The sequence below is a fragment of the Drosophila gunungcola genome, assembly GCF_025200985.1.
Source record: "Drosophila gunungcola strain Sukarami chromosome 3L unlocalized genomic scaffold, Dgunungcola_SK_2 000002F, whole genome shotgun sequence".
NCBI lineage: Eukaryota > Metazoa > Arthropoda > Insecta > Diptera > Drosophilidae > Drosophila > Drosophila gunungcola.
In genome coordinates, this window is record NW_026453178.1 from 7,996,628 (window position 1) to 8,013,036 (window position 16,409).

General features: G+C 45.4%; 3 protein-coding genes across 5 annotated transcripts; 2 read left to right on the top strand and 1 right to left on the bottom strand.

The window, feature by feature from the left end:
- Positions 1 to 345: 345 nt before the first annotated feature.
- LOC128257082 (serine-rich adhesin for platelets) lies at positions 346 to 10,749 on the top strand. Its single transcript, XM_052987896.1, has one exon. It carries the CDS (start codon positions 406 to 408, stop codon positions 10,681 to 10,683), a length of 10,278 nt encoding a protein of 3,425 aa, XP_052843856.1. The 5' UTR covers positions 346 to 405; the 3' UTR covers positions 10,684 to 10,749.
- A 228-nt stretch (positions 10,750 to 10,977) lies between these two features.
- LOC128257113 (uncharacterized) lies at positions 10,978 to 11,475 on the bottom strand. Its single transcript, XM_052987946.1, has one exon. The coding sequence runs from the start codon at positions 11,466 to 11,468 to the stop codon at positions 11,271 to 11,273; it is 198 nt and encodes a 65-aa protein (XP_052843906.1). The 5' UTR covers positions 11,469 to 11,475; the 3' UTR covers positions 10,978 to 11,270.
- Positions 11,476 to 12,153: 678 nt separating this feature from the next.
- LOC128257086 (OTU domain-containing protein 5-B) lies at positions 12,154 to 16,235 on the top strand. 3 transcript variants are annotated; one of them, XM_052987904.1, is made up of 9 exons: positions 12,154 to 12,322; positions 12,438 to 12,903; positions 12,985 to 13,052; positions 13,692 to 14,226; positions 14,288 to 14,444; positions 14,690 to 14,892; positions 14,948 to 15,507; positions 15,565 to 15,779; positions 16,035 to 16,235. In XM_052987904.1, exons 2-9 carry the CDS (start codon positions 12,742 to 12,744, stop codon positions 16,127 to 16,129), a joined length of 1,995 nt encoding a protein of 664 aa, XP_052843864.1. In that variant the 5' UTR covers positions 12,154 to 12,322; positions 12,438 to 12,741; the 3' UTR covers positions 16,130 to 16,235. The 3 variants fall into 3 exon arrangements, with proteins under 3 accessions (XP_052843864.1, XP_052843865.1, XP_052843866.1); XM_052987905.1 differs by having other exon boundaries at positions 12,154 to 12,311; XM_052987906.1 differs by lacking the exon at positions 12,154 to 12,322 and having other exon boundaries at positions 12,335 to 12,903; positions 13,695 to 14,226.
- Positions 16,236 to 16,409: the final 174 nt, after the last annotated feature.

Below are 16,409 nucleotides of genomic sequence, written 5' to 3' on the forward strand. Positions count from 1 at the left end.
GCTGTTCAAATAAACGGTTCTCGTGTGCCATTAAACAATGGTTCCAAAATCGGTTAATGCACCTCTGACGTACACTTTTGACACGAGCGAGCGATTTACGTAAAGTCAAAATATCTAACAAGTGTTTAATCCAAGCTAAGAACAAATATTTTGCACAGTTGGTTCTTAAACAGGTCTTTAAGAGATATTTATCTTGAGTTTTGTTAATTTGTTCAGTTATTTTGTTTTTCTTAGACAATTGAAGAACCAAATGTTCTTTAGTAAATAAAATTTGCAAGTTAGACAAGCATCTACGCAAATAGCCAAAAAAAATATCGATACAACCGAGCAAGGGTATAAAAGGTTTGAAAATTAAAATTTGGCCAACAGATCTAATTGATCAGACGCCCGGTTTCTTTGCGGATCATGCGTTTGTTTTTCGTCGCGGTTTTGGCTGCTTTTTTGGCCCTCACAGCGGCTCAGTCCCAATCTCAAACGGTAACGGCGGTGGCCACCCCGGATATAAAACAACAGCCATGTTGTGAAAGTGTTAGACAAACTCTAATTGAAATACGAAAGGATATACGCCTGTGGCTGCTGGACAGGCTTTTCGGAAAGTTAATTCTTTTGCACGACGGAGAATTGCTTGGAAACTCGAATTATGTAAATTGTGCCAACGGGAAAAAGCTACTTGAACTCTCCGATGAGAGTTTAAAGACTGCAGACCCAAGTGAAAGTAGTGACTCAATTTCCACGAATCAATCAGCATCTACCACAACTTCAAACGATGAAGCCGATCCCTCAAGCTCCTCCGACACCATATTTGATGATGGCTTGACGAGCCAATCCTCAACAACAACCACAACCACAACGTCCTCGGAGGGTAGTCAATCTACGGACTCTGCTTCTGGCACTCAGGGAAGCTCCTCGAATGCTGATGGAAGCTCCACACAGTCTTCGTCCTCAACGACAACGACAACATCTTCGAATGAGAGCCAGTCCAGCACATCTTCTGACCCAATTGTGGAAGTCACTCAGGGAAGTACCTCAAATGGAGATGGAAACTCTAGCCAATCCACGGCCACAACGACAACAACCTCAAATGAAGGTCAATCCACCGACTCGTCTGCTCCTGTTGTAGAAGTCACTCAAGGAAATTCCTCGATTGCTGATGGAAGTTCCACTCAGTCTTCGTCTACAACAACCACGACGACTTCTTCGGATGAAAGCCAGTCCAGCACTTCGTCTGACCCTATTGTGGAAGTCACTCAGGGAAGTTCCTCGAATGGAGATGGAAACTCTAGCCAATCTACGACCACAACCACAACGACAACAACCTCGAATGAAGGTCAGTCCACCGACTCGGCTGCTCCTGTTGTAGAAGTCACTCAGGGAAGCTCATCGAATGCTGATGGAAGCTCCACTCAGTCTTCGTCTACAACAACAACGACAACGTCTTTGGATGAAAGCCAGTCCAGCACTTCGTCTGACCCTATTGTGGAAGTCACTCAGGGAAGTTACTCGAATGGGGATGGAAACTCTAGCCAATCCACGACAACAACCACAACGACTACGACCACGAATGAAGGTCAATCCACCGACTCGTCTGCTCCTGTTGTAGAAGTCAATCAGGGAAGCTACTCGAATGCTGATGGAAGCTCCACTCAGTCGTCGTCTACAACAACAACGACAACGTCTTCGGATGAAAGCCAGTCCAGCACTTCGTCTGACCCTATTGTGGAAGTCACTCAGGGAAGTTCCTCGAATGGAGATGGAAACTCTAGCCAATCTACGACCACAACCACAACGACAACAACCTCGAATGAAGGTCAGTCCACAGACTCGTCTGCTCCTGTTGTAGAAGTCACTCAAGGAAGCTCCTCGAATACTGATGGAAGTTCCACTCAGTCTTCGTCCACAACAACAACGACAACGTCTTCGGATGAGAGCCAGTCCACCACACCTTCTGACCCTATTGTGGAAGTCTCTCAGGGAAGTTCCTCGAATGGGGATGGAAACTCTAGCCAATCCACGACCACAACGACAACGACCACGAATGAAGGTCAGTCCACCGACTCGTCTGCTCCTGTTGTAGAAGTAACTAAAGGAAGCTCATCAAATGCTGATGAAAGCTCCACTCAGTCTTCGTCCACAACAACAACGACAACGTCTTCGGATGAAAGCCAGTCCAGCACATCGTCTGACCCTATTGTGGAAGTCACTCAGGAAAGTTCCTCGAATGGAGATGGAAACTCGAGCCAATCTACGACCACAACCACAACGACAACAACCTCGAATGAAGGTCAGTCCACAGACTCGTCTGCTCCTGTTGTAGAAGTCACTCAAGGAAGCTCCTTGAATGATGATGGAAGCTCCAATCAGTCTTCGTCTACAACAACCACGACAACGTCTACGGATGAAAGCCAGTCCAGCACTTCGTCTGACCCTATTGTGGAAGTCACTCAGGGAAGTTCCTCGAATGGAGATGGAAACTCTAGCCAATCTACGACCACAACGACAACAACCTCGAATGAAGGTCAGTCCACAGACTCGTCTGCTCCTGTTGTAGAAGTCACTCAAGGAAGCTCCTCGAATACTGATGGAAGTTCCACTCAGACTTCGTCCACCACAACAACGACAACGTCTACGGATGAAAGCCAGTCCAGCACTTCGTCTGAACCTATTGTGGAAGTCACTCAGGGAAGTTCCTCGAATGGAAATGGAAACTCTAGCCAATCTACGACCACAACCACAACGACAACAACCTCGAATGAAGGTCAGTCCACAGACTCGTCTGCTCCTGTTGTAGAAGTCACTCAAGGAAGCTCCTTGAATGCTGATGGAAGTTCCACTCAGTCTTCGTCTACAACAACCACGACGACTTCTTCGGGTGAAAGCCAGTCCAGCACTTCTTCTGACCCCATTGTGGAAGTCACTCAGGGAAGTTCCTCGAATGGAGATGGAAACTCTAGCCAATCTACGACCACAACCACAACGACAACAACCTCGAATGAAGGTCAGTCCACAGACTCGTCTGCTCCTGTTGTAGAAGTCACTCAAGGAAGCTCCTCGAATACTGATGGAAGTTCCACTCAGTCTTCGTCTACAACAACCACGACGACTTCTTCGGGTGAAAGCCAGACCAGCACTTCGTCTGACCCTATTGTGGAAGTCACTCAGGGAAGTTCCTCGAACGGAAATGGAAACTCTAGCCAATCTACGACCACAACCACAACGACAACAACCTCGAATGAAGGTCAGTCCACAGACTCGTCTGCTCCTGTTGTCGAAGTCACTCAAGGAAGCTCCTCGAATACTGATGGAAGTTCCACTCAGTCTTCGTCTACAACAACAACGACAACGTCTACAAATGAAAGCCAGTCCAGCACTTCGTCTGACCCTATTGTGGAAGTCACTCAGGGAAGTTCCTCGAATGGAGATGGAAACTCGAATGAAGGGCAGTCCACAGACTCGTCTGCTTCTGTTGTAGAAGTCACTCAAGGAAGCTCCTCGAATGCTGATGGAAGCTCCACTCAGTCTTCGTCTACAACAACCACGACGACTTCTTCGGGTGAAAGCCAGTCCAGCACTTCTTCTGACCCTATTGTGGAAGTCACTCAGGGAAGTTCCTCGAATGGAGATGGAAACTCTAGCCAATCTACGACCACAACCACAACGACAACAACCTCGAATGAAGGTCAGTCCACAGACTCGTCTGCTCCTGTTGTAGAAGTCACTCAAGGAAGCTCCTCGAATACTGATGAAAGTTCCACTCAGTCTTCGTCCACAACAACAACGGCAACGTCTACGGATGAAAGCCAGTCCAGCACTTCGTCTGACCCTATTGTGGAAGTCACTCAGGGAAGTTCCTCGAATGGAAATGGAAACTCTAGCCAATCTACGACCACAACCACAACGACAACAACTTCGAATGATGGTCAGTCCACAGACTCGTCTGCTCCTGTTGTAGAAATCACTCAAGGAAGCTCCTCGAATGCTGATGGAAGTTCCACTCAGTCTTCGTCTACAACAACCACGACGACTTCTTCGGGTGAAAGCCAGTCCAGCACTTCTTCTGACCCTATTGTGGAAGTCACTCAGGGAAGTTCCTCGAATGGAGATGGAAACTCTAGCCAATCTACGACCACAACCACAACGACAACAACCTCGAATGAAGGTCAGTCCACAGACTCGTCTGCTCCTGTTGTAGAAATCACTCAAGGAAGCTCCTCGAATGCTGATGGAAGTTCCACTCAGTCTTCGTCTACAACAACCACGACGATTTCTTCGGGTGAAAGCCAGACCAGCACTTCTTCTGACCCTATTGTGGAAGTAACTCAGGGAAGTTCCTCGAATGGAGATGGAAACTCTAGCCAATCTACGACCACAACGACAACGACCACGAATGAAGGTCAATCCACCGATTCGTCTGCTACTGTTGTAGGAGTCACTCAAGGAAGCTCCTCGAATACTGATGGAAGTTCCACTCAGTCTTCGTCCACAACAACAACGACAACATCTTCGGATGAGAGCCAGTCCAGCACATCTTCTGACCCTATTGTGGAAGTCACTCAGGGAAGTTCCTCGAATGGAGACGGAAACTCGAGCCAATCTACGACCACAACCACAACGACAACAACCTCGAATGAAGGTCAGTCCACAGACTCGTCTGCTCCTGTTGTAGAAGTCACTCAAGGAAGCTCCTCGAATACTGATGGAAGTTCCACTCAGTCTTCGTCTACAACAACCACGACGACTTCCTCGGGTGAAAGCCAGCCCAGCACTTCTTCTGACCCTATTGTGGAAGTCACTCAGGGAAGTTCCTCGAACGGAAATGGAAACTCTAGCCAATCTACGACCACAACCACAACGACAACAACCTCGAATGAAGGTCAGTCCACAGACTCGTCTGCTCCTGTTGTAGAAGTCACTCAAGGAAGCTCCTCGAATACTGATGGAAGTTCCACTCAGTCTTCGTCTACAACAACCACGACGACTTCTTCGGGTGAAAGCCAGCCCAGCACTTCTTCTGACCCTATTGTGGAAGTCACTCAGGGAAGTTCCTCGAACGGAAATGGAAACTCTAGCCAATCTACGACCACAACCACAACGACAACAACCTCGAATGATGGTCAGTCCACAGACTCGTCTGCTCCTGTTGTAGAAGTCACTCAAGGAAGCTCCTCGAATGCTGATGGAAGTTCCAATCAGTCTTCGTCCACAACAACAACGACAACATCTTCGGATGAGAGCCAGTCCAGCACATCTTCTGACCCAATTGTGGAAGTCACTCAGGGAAGTTCCTCGAATGGAGACGGAAACTCGAGCCAATCTACGACCACAACCACAACGACAACAACCTCGAATGAAGGTCAGTCCACAGACTCGTCTGCTCCTGTTGTAGAAGTCACTCAAGGAAGCTCCTTGAATGATGTTGGAAGCTCCACTCTGTCTTCGTCTACAACAACCACGACAACGTCTACGGATGAAAGCCAGTCCAGCACTCCGTCTGACCCTATTGTGGAAGTCACTCAGGGAAGTTCCTCGAATGGAGATGGAAACTCTAGCCAATCTACGACCACAACGACAACAACCTCGAATGAAGGTCAGTCCACAGACTCGTCTGCTCCTGTTGTAGAAGTCATTCAAGGAAGCTCCTCGAATACTGATGGAAGTTCCACTCAGTCTTCGTCTACAACAACCACGACGACTTCTTCGGGTGAAAGCCAGTCCAGCAATTCGTCTGACCCTATTGTGGAAGTCACTCAGGGAAGTTCCTCGAATGGAAATGGAAACTCTAGCCAATCTACGACCACAACCACAACGACAACAACCTCGAATGAAGGTCAGTCCACAGACTCGTCTGCTCCTGTTGTAGAAGTCACTCAAGGAAGCTCCTCGAATACTGATGAAAGTTCCACTCAGTCTTCGTCCACAACAACAACGACAACGTCTACGGATGAAAGCCAGTCCAGCACTTCGTCTGACCCCATTGTGGAAGTCACTCAGGGAAGTTCCTCGAATGGAAATGGAAACTCTAGCCAATCTACGACCACAACCACAACGACAACAACCTCGAATGATGGTCAGTCCACAGAATCGTCTGCTCCTGTTGTAGAAGTCACTCAAGGAAGCTCCTCGAATGCTGATGGAAGTTCCACTCAGTCTTCGTCTACAACAACCACGACGGCTTCTTCGGGTGGAAGCCAGCCCAGCACTTCTTCTGACCCTATTGTGGAAGTCACTCAGGGAAGTTCCTCGAATGGAGATGGAAACTTTAGCCAATCTACGACCACAACCACAACGACAACGACCACGAATGAAGGTCAATCCACCGATTCGTCTGCTCCTGTTGTAGAAGTCACTCAAGGAAGCTCCTTGAATGATGATGGAAGCTCCACTCAGTCTTCGTCTACAGCAACCACGACAACGTCTACGGATGAAAGCCAGTCCAGCACTTCTTCTGACCCTATTGTGGAAGTCACTCAGGGAAGTTCCTCGTATGGAGATGGAAACTCTAGCCAATCTACGACCACAACCACAACGACAACAACCTCGAATGAAGGTCAGTCCACAGACTCGTCTGCTCCTGTTGTGGAAGTCACTCAAGGAAGCTCCTCGAATGCTGATGGAAGTTCCACTCAGTCTTCGTCTACAACAACCACGACGACTTCTTCGGGTGAAAGCCAGTCCAGCACTTCTTCTGACCCTATTGTGGAAGTCACTCAGGGAAGTTCCTCGAATGGAGATGGAAACTCTAGCCAATCTACGACCACAACCACAACGACAACGACCACGAATGAAGGTCAATCCACCGATTCGTCTGCTCCTGTTGTAGAAGTCACTCAAGGAAGCTCCTTGAATGATGATGGAAGCTCCACTCAGTCTTCGTCTACAACAACCACGACAACGTCTACGGATGAAAGCCAGTCCAGCACTTCGTCTGACCCTATTGTGGAAGTCACTCAGGGAAGTTCCTCGAATGGAGATGGAAACTTTAGCCAATCTACGACCACAACGACAACAACCTCGAATGAAGGTCAGTCCACAGACTCGTCTGCTCCTGTTGTAGAAGTCACTCAAGGAAGCTCCTCGAATACTGATGGAAGTTCCACTCAGTCTTCGTCTACAACAACCATGACGTCTTCTTCGGGTGAAAGCCAGTCCAGCACTTCGTCTGACCCTATTGTGGAAGTCACTCAGGGAAGTTCCTCGAATGGAGATGGAAACTCTAGCCAATCTACGACCACAACCACAACGACAACAACCTCGAATGAAGGTCAGTCCACAGACTCGTCTGCTCCTGTTGTAGAAGTCACTCAAGGAAGCTCCTCGAATGCTGATGGAAGTTCCACTCAGTCTTCTTCCGCTGATGGAGTTTCAACCCAATCTTCTTCGACTACCACGACAACCACATCCACCAGCAGTAATGACCCATCCCTTCCGGTAGATTCCATTATTGTAGGTAAGGGCAGAAAATCAGGCTCAAAATGGACAAAAACCACAAAGACTTATTCTTCAAAGACCTCAAAGGTTCCAAAGTCAAATGGAAAAACGAACTCGAGCTCTAGCGAAACTACAACAACTGTATCGTCAAGCTCCTCTGCAACACCTAAGATCAAACACTCCTGGTCGAGTTCATCAAGGAAAATATACAATGGTGGCAAGTCTGGGAAATATTGGACCAAGCGGTGGGCAAACCGCAAAAATAAAAATGAGAGTTCGTCTATTGACTCAATAGCCGATGCTGCTTTTGGTGTTTCGAACGATGATGGACAATCGAACCAGTCATCCACAACTACTACAGTAACCTCAACTGGCGAAAGCGATCAGTCCAGCTCTTCATCTCTGCCTAAAGTAGATAATGGTGGCAAATCAAGCTCATCCACGACTAAAACTACAAAAACATATTCGTCAAAAACCTCCAAGGTTCCCAAGTCTTATGGAAAATCAAGCACCTCCTCTACCGAAACTACAACAACAACAACTTCAAATTCCTCTTCATCACCTAAGAGCAAGCACTCCTGGTCTCGTTCATCGAAAAAAAATTCGAATGGTAGGAAATCAAGGAAGACTTCGTCGAGCACGACAACCACGACTTCTTCAGACATGAGTCAATCTAGCACATCTAGCGACCCTCTGGTCGAAATCAGTCAGGGTAGCTCTTTGAACGATAATGGAAGCTCAAACCAGGCCACCACAACTACAACTACCTCTGAAAGTCAATTTGCTGAACCATCTCCTCTTATCAAAATAACTAAAGGAAGTTCACTTACAAAGGGTGGAAAATCTAGCCGCTCTTCAACCACAACAACAACAACCACCACCAACGGTAGTGAACAGTTAAGTACGTCATCTTTACCAGATGTTAACGCCAGCATAGTTGTTAATGGCGGAAAGTCAAACTCAACAACCACAACCAAAGGATCCAAATCTTCAAGTACCTCATCGCTACCTTTAGTTGATGCGAGCATATCAGCAAATGGCGGAAAGTCAAGCACAACTTCGTCAACAACGACTACAACAACATCCACCACAGGAAATAAGTTGTCGGATAACATGTCTCTCCCGGTAGTTGATGCCAGCACATCTTTTAATGGCGAAAAGTCAGGTTCAAAATCTTCAACAACGACTACCACAACCACCACCAAAGGAAGCAAATCGTCAAATACCTCATCGGGACCTCAAGTTGATGCCACCGTTTCGCTTTATGGTGGAAAGACTAGCACAACCTTGTCAACAACGACTACAACAACATCATCCACAGAAAATAAATTGCCAGATAGCTTGTCTCTTCCGGTAGTTGACGCCAGCTTTTCGCTGAATAGCGGCAAGTCAGGCTCAAAATCTTCAACAACGACTACATCAACCACCACCAATGGAAGCAATTCATCAGGTACCTCATCGGGACCTCAAGTTGATGCCACCATTTCGCTTAATGGTGGAAAAACTAGCACAACTTCGTCAACAACGACTACAACAACATCGTCCACTGGAAGTAAATTTTCAGATAGCTTGTCTCTTCCGGTAGTTGACGCCAGCTTTTCGCTGAATGGCGGCAAGTCGGGCTCAAAATCTTCAACAACGACTACAACAACCACCACCAAAGGAAGCAATTCATCAGGTACCTCATCGGGACCTCTAGTTGATGCCACCGTTTCGCTTAATGGTGGAAAGTCTGGCACAACTTCGTCCACAACGACTACAACAACATCTACCACAGGAAATAAATTGTCAGATAGCTTGTCTCTTCCGGTACTTGACTCCAGCTTTTCGCTGAATGGCGGCATGTCAGGCTCAAAATCTTCAACAACGACTACAACAACCACCACCAAGGGAAGCAATTCATCAGGTAACTCCTCGTTACCTCCCGTGGATGCCAACACTTCACTTAATGGCGGAAAGTCAAGCTCAACATCGTCAACAACGACTACAACAACATCTACCACAGGAAATAAATTGTCAGATAGCTTGTCTCTTCCGGTAATTGACTCCAGCTTTTCGCTGAATGGCGGCATGTCAGGCTCAAAATCTTCAACAACGACTACAACAACCACCACCAAGGGAAGCAATTCATCAGGCACCTCCTCGTTACCTCCCGTGGATGCCAGCACTTCACTTAATGGCGGAAAGTCAAGCTCAACATCGTCAACAACGACTACAACAACATCTACCACAGGAAGTAAATTGTCAGATAGCTTGTCTCTTCCGGTAGTTGACGCCAGCTTTTCACTTAATGGCGGAAAGTCAAGCTCAACATCGTCAACAACGACTACAACAACATCTACCACAGGAAGTAAATTGTCAGATAGCTTGTCTCTTCCGGTAGTTGACGCCAGCTTTTCACTTAATGGCGGAAAGTCAAGCTCAACATCGTCAACAACGACTACAACAACATCTACCACAGGAAATAAAATGTCAGATAGCTTAACTTTACCTGCTGTTGACGCCAGCATATCGCATAATGGCGGAAAGTACAGCTCAACATCGACTAAAACGACAAAAACTTCTACCTCAAACAACTCCAAAGTTCCTGAGACAAATGGAAAGTCTAGTTCTACTTCAAGCAAATCTACAACTACAACCATAACGTCATCGGTTCCAAAAACTCAGACTAAGTACACTTGGTCTAGCTCGTCGCAGAAAACATCTAATCCTAACCGATTAACCCTGCCAACCCTTGATGCCGGTATCTCTGTTGGTGGAGGAGTTGGAGGAGATTCATCGAGTTCCTGGTCAAAGCTGATTAAAAGAAGCACCACAGATGGTGAGACCAACGACAGTGATGGCTCATCTGTTTCTGGTTCCATTGTTGGTGGAATCGGATCTCGAGGCGGACAGTCCTGGTCCCAGCGCTCAGGATTCTCAAGTGACAGTTCTGGTGTCCAGGGATCTCCAGACATTCGTTTCCGTTTAGCTCGAGGCCAGACTGCTCGAGATGGTCAGTTCCAGAAGTCTAACTCCTGGACCAGGAGCTCCACACAAGACCACTTAAGCTCGAATAATGAAGCGGATTCCGTAGATGGGCAACAGTCGGAGAGTTCCAGTGACGCAACTACGATTCAAGGGGGTGCCGTCGGCGCAACCGGGCAGTATCCCTATTGGTGGGGCAACGGACGTTGGATGGGCGTTGGAGCCAGGCCGAGCTGGCGGTATGGATGGCCATATGGAGGTGGATGGGGCGGTTGGAGCAATCAATATTAAAGTTTTCCCTCTATGGATAAAGCCAGAGTTAAATGGCTAGGACTTTAATTAATACGATTGTAAAATATATGCATTTGAATATTATAAAATAGTTTTTTCGTTTTTGGGTCGACAGCAATAACATTAGTGGAAAAATTATACTCTTTGCGTGGGTGCCCTAATATCATGCTGTACCCATTTATTAGGGGCTGCTGATAACATAATTTTACCTAACCTAAGTAGTTAGTTAGTCCAAAATACCGGCCTTTGAGATACTTTTTTAATAATTATTTTATTAAGTGATAGAAAGCTCAGATTAATTAATTCTACAATTTTAAATACCAGATAGGAAAAAATGTAGTCTTTCAAAAACAACTGCCTGTTCGTTTCAATTAAAAAAACCTTTTCCAATGATTCGTTGAATACTGCTTCTTTAATTTTCTTTATTAATTTAAAAATGCTGGTACCAAACATCTTGCCAAACCTTGAAGAAATTGTAAGTTTATACTTTTACAAAATAAAATAATTCATATTTTGCGAATGACAAGTAGATAAATCCCCGGTCATTTTTTTTATTGAAAACTTTTTTTTTTTAGATAAAAACAACGCTAAAAGAAAAAGTAGAACTTGTTTCCTGTACTGCTGCTGTTTAAATACTTTGTGAAGTCCGTCCATGACCATTGGGTAACTGATGGAGATTCTGTCGTGGTCGAAGCGGCTTCAGTAACTGAGTAACTTTCGGCGTTGGCACATGATAATACCACCAGTACCACCGAAAAAACAAGAAATATAACCAGTGACTTCATTTTTGCTTGGAACGCAGACTAAACTTATAATTACGTGGTTGCTGTTTTATATGTTTTTAAAAAAAATCTATTGTTGTACTCCGCTAAATATTTGCACATATGTTTTAGAATTTAATCTCTAATGAAAAGAGGTAGTAGCCTGCGTGATACATATGTTTGTGATACGAGCTTTATTTACTTAGCATTTATCACTGAGGTATTGATATTTTGACTTGTTTACTGTTTTAATAATTTGTTTGTATTTTCATTTGCATAACAATCTGCACCTTACAAATATTAAATATATAAAGGCTAGGTATTTAAAATGCTAAATAAAGAGTGCTTAATAAAATAATACAAAATTATTTTAGAATTATAAAATTCTTCTTAATATTTATAAATGCAAATAAACATTGCTATTTAATTTAGGGTCCATAATATAAATTATGTTCAACATTTTTGTTATTTAATTAACTCACCTTTTTTTTTTCTTTTTAATTCTTCCTTCTTTGAGCTGGATTAGAGATTTTAAATGAATAAAAAAAATTGTATAATCAAATAATTTAATTATTGTGCAGACATTGCGTAATTCATATTAAATCTCGCGCGCTATTAGTATTTTTTCATTAAGGGTGTTTGAATGGTATTTTTGTAAAATAAAATACCATATGGGCCGAGGGAAGTAATTAAATGGCAAGACGCCGCGGTCACACTACACACCGTGCACAAAATAAAAAAATCGAATTACAGGATTATCAACAATATAAAACCCCCGAAATAGTTAATAATAACTGATAAGCCCCTTCAGCAAGTCGTTGGTGGTGATAGTTCCCCACGATAGTACATCGATACGCCAGATATCGAGTAAATATATGGTAAACATCGCAAGCACTGCGAACACACACAGGCACACACTTGCCCATACACAAGCACAAACAGATGAAAATCTGGAAATTGTAATTTTTTTTTGTTTTCTTTTCTGAAACTCAGCACTTTAGTGATTTGTTGTCAGATTGGAAAAGAAAAAGCACACAGAAAACGCATCGATTACACCGCACCATTTTCTCTATCGGGGATAAGCGAAACTCCAGTTTTCCAGTGGGTGAAAGGAACCACTGGGTCGCATTTTCTGCGACGACATCTCGGACAAAGAACACATAGTTCATTGGAGTTCTGTGGAACGGAAATTAAAACAAAAAGGCGTTGTTTCGCCACAAGAAAGTGTTGAATCCACCAATAACTAAGAACAGAGCAGCGGGGACAGTGCGGTCCATAAGTGTAGCGGCGCACCACCATGACAATTAAGCCAGTGAGTGCACCACCGAGTGCGAAACGCGTGACTGGCAATGTGGATGCCGACAACAAGGAGGCTCAGGTTGTGGTGGTGGAGCAGTCGGTGGTCAGCCAGACCCACACCCACAACCATCGCAACGTAGTCATCGATGGACATGGCCAGGTGAGTGGGACACAGTAGTCCTCAATCGCCACCAATATTTATACCCATTAATTTGCTCCTCTTGTCCGCCCGCCTTTTCAGAGTCCCCAGAGGCGTGGCGAGGTCTACGACGAACTGGCACGAACCCATCGCTGCAGCCCCCACAAGAGGTGAGTGGATGGACGGGCTGGATTTCTACGCCCCATAATAGCAGCTGCATTTAATTGGGTTACTAGCCTCAGGGCATTACATTCCCTTTCTTATAGAAGACGCCAATTCGAAGAAATTTTAGAAAGCGTGACCAAGCAAATTTTTACTTAGTTTCTGAAAAGTGCAATTTCCTTCTAATTTCTTTTAAGAGCTAAAAAAAAACACGCCTTCTGACCAGTTATTTTATTTTAAATGGGTTAAAAGTATTACATACTTTGTTCAATATTCAAGATCCTTCTAAACAATTGTTTTTTACCAAGTTTCTTTTATTTTTAATACAAATAAAGTTCTCTCATTGTGTAAGTCCGCAAGAAGTAAGACATTGAGACAATTTGCTATAATGCTATGAAATGTATGACAAATTAATTGGTCAATGAACACATATGGCAAGATTATTCTTAATATCAACTACTAAATTTAAAAAACTAAATCGATTTACCTTAAATTGTCCAAGCCCACCATCATCCTAATGTTGATATTTTTAGCATCTACTATTCCTTGATAAACGAGCGAATCAAAAGTCCGAATTCACTTTGTAAAAATCCTAAATTTATAAGCAACTGATTTGGAATTTAATGTTGACGGTTTCCCCTTTCAAGCAGTACCCGTTCGAAGCGACGTGACCACCACGACACACATGCCCATCACTACAAACGCGATCGGCTGGAGCGTGAGAAACTAAACCATCCGGCGGCAGTGGCGGGCAGCGGAGCACCCGGTGTATCTGGCAGCAAGTGCAACAGTCCGCCGTTGGCCTCCACATCGGCCGGCAGCAGTCCATCGGCGGTGGGCCGGAATTCACCCGAACATTTGGGGCTGGGCTGCGCCACAGTGCCCAAAGCCCAGGTGCAGATGTCGCCGGCCACGGCAGCTGCCAATCTGCTGAAAACAGTGGAGGAGACCTTTTCCGGCTACAACAGCGGCGATGAGCATCTGCAGCCCAAGGAGCGTTTGATTCCTGTGGAGGAGTGGCAGCGACGCGACATGGAGTTTGCCAAGTGCATGGAACAACGCGGCTACGAATTGAAGCCTGTCGAGGAGGACGGCGCCTGCCTCTTTCGATCTATTTCGCTGCAGATCTACGGCGACGAGGAGATGCACGACGTCATTCGCCAACACACGATGGATTACATTGTAAAATATAGAATACCATGGTCCTCTAAGCTTTAACTTACAAAAGTGGTTTCCTTTTCAGAACGGTAATCGCGAGTACTTCGGTCAGTTTGTCACCGAGGACATCAACAGCTACATACAGCGCAAACGAGCTCGTGATGCTCATGGCAACCACATCGAGATCCAGGCCATATCCGAGATCTACAGCCGAACCGTCGAAGTATACTGCTACCAGTCCAGTAAGTTGGCAAAATCTTAAAACTTTTTTTATTAAATAATGTAATAAAATGGGATATGACCAAATTTAAGAGTAAGGGCTGTTAGTTAGGTTTTTTTACTGTCAATTCTGTCAAATTCTTCGAAGTTAGTGGCGAAATAGCCCTATTCTTTATATATACTTAGTTTTTTTTTGCTTCCTTTGTTCCTTTAAAATAAATGATTTCGATCATTTCTAGTCCTAAATATATATTTACTTTCTGTTTAGATCCTATCAATATATTCAATTCGGAACAATCGCAGGCAGGTTATCCCCCACTGCGCTTATCCTATCAGCGCGGCTCACACTACAACGCTATCCTAGATCCCTACAACGCCACGGTTGGCGTTGGCCTGGGCTTGGCTGGTTACAAGCCCGAGATCCAAACCAAAGAGGCAGCGCGTCTCAGCGAGCAGTTGGAGATCGAACAGGTGAGTGTAATGAAATAGTATTGAATACTATTTTATTGAGCCTCCCAAAATGCAGACCATGTTCGAGGATAAGCTAAAGACAACAGACTGGGAGGCCACCAACGAAGCCATCGAGGAGCAGATTGCCCGCGAGTCCTACCTGCAGTGGTGCCGCGAGAATATGCAACGCTCTCGCAGCAGTAACACGGCCGCAGGATCGGCCACTTCCTCAACGGTTACCTCGGCGGAGGCGCTTACCGATTCGGATGCCTCGCCCTCAAAGTACTCCATGTGTGGCGGCAGCACCACCGGCAGCGGCGGCGGCAATCCGGCCGTGACCTTGACCAGCGCCAGTGGTGCTGATGCCACAGCCCCAGCGTTTTCATTGTCGCCGAAGACACTCAGTCAGTTTGGCCACAAGCTGCCGCCGGAGGTCAGCGAGCTGGCTGGCTACGATAGCGATGCCACAGACATGAGTAGCACCAGCTCGGTGGGTCATTGCGGTGGCAATTCATCGCCCAGCACTGGTTCTCCGGGCCAGCGTTCCGGCAAGGGATCCAAGTCACACCGCCGCCCCACTGCTTTAAGGAAGAAGCGACGCCACGAGACTCGCGAGGCGCCACTTGCTGGCAAGAGGTTGGTGCTCGCTTACGACTCATTGTGCAGCTAACTGAGGTCTTACAATCCTTACAGCGCTGAGGTTTCGGAAGCTCCGCTGAGAAAGAGTCCTAAGCGCGATTCTGTGCCGTCTGTGGCTCGCGCTGACACGCCGGAGGCTGAGCAGCGTCCGTGCACCTCGAAGCAGTCCTCGCACTCGCCACAGAAGAGCGGAGACACCAAGTCGCCCAGGGATGAGAGCTACTCCAGCTTCTACCAGGAGTTGCTCGAGGCATCCTACGCCAATGAGGGTGAGTTTTGAAAAGAACTGTGATTAGAGTAGAATATTTTAGCAAAGCATTACTTACTGATGTGTTTTGAAAACAACATGAGTTATAAAACATAAGTATACAGTTCTAAATTCCAAATAATTAAAGCAATATTAATATATATCTGAAAAATGATTGTCTTTGTTAAAATGTTTTAAAAATATTGCTGCATTCTTAACTCTTCTAATCCTTAAACTTATGTGAATCAAAATAAATATATAAATTAACTTTCACCAGGAGTTAACGAGAGCGAGATGCTGCAGCAGGCTATTCAGATGTCCACACGGGACTACATGGAGGACCAAAAGCGCAAGTTTCTCTGCGGACCGTAGGCGGTGGTCCATAGACACGCCTCGTCCTTTGTACAGTGATTTAGCAGTTCTTTTCGCAACGAAAACGAAACACAAAACTTACCAAAAAAAAAAAGAAGAAAAACAATACGCAGAAATTATATACGATCTTGAATGTTGAAAAGTGGGCGTGAACGGAACTTTGCACTTTTTGCAATTAGTAATCGGTGCACTCCGCTTTTACACATTTACACTCTCACATAACACTATCCTTTAAATATTATTACACACATATTTTTTTAATAGGGGCTCGTTGTATAAT

What these genes read in the sequence shown, in the direction of transcription:
- LOC128257113 (XM_052987946.1), bottom strand. Translation starts at nt 11,468, where the DNA reads ATGAAGTCACTGGTTATATTTCTTGTTTTTTCGGTGGTACTGGTGGTA.
- LOC128257082 (XM_052987896.1), top strand. Translation starts at nt 406, where the DNA reads ATGCGTTTGTTTTTCGTCGCGGTTTTGGCTGCTTTTTTGGCCCTCACA.
- LOC128257086 (XM_052987904.1), top strand. Translation starts at nt 12,742, where the DNA reads ATGACAATTAAGCCAGTGAGTGCACCACCGAGTGCGAAACGCGTGACT. An exon ending in CGCTGCAGCCCCCACAAGAG is followed by an intron (nt 13,053 to 13,691) that starts GTGAGTGGATGG and finishes TCCCCTTTCAAG; the next exon opens with CAGTACCCGTTCGAAGCGAC. An exon ending in AGTATACTGCTACCAGTCCA is followed by an intron (nt 14,445 to 14,689) that starts GTAAGTTGGCAA and finishes CTTTCTGTTTAG; the next exon opens with ATCCTATCAATATATTCAAT.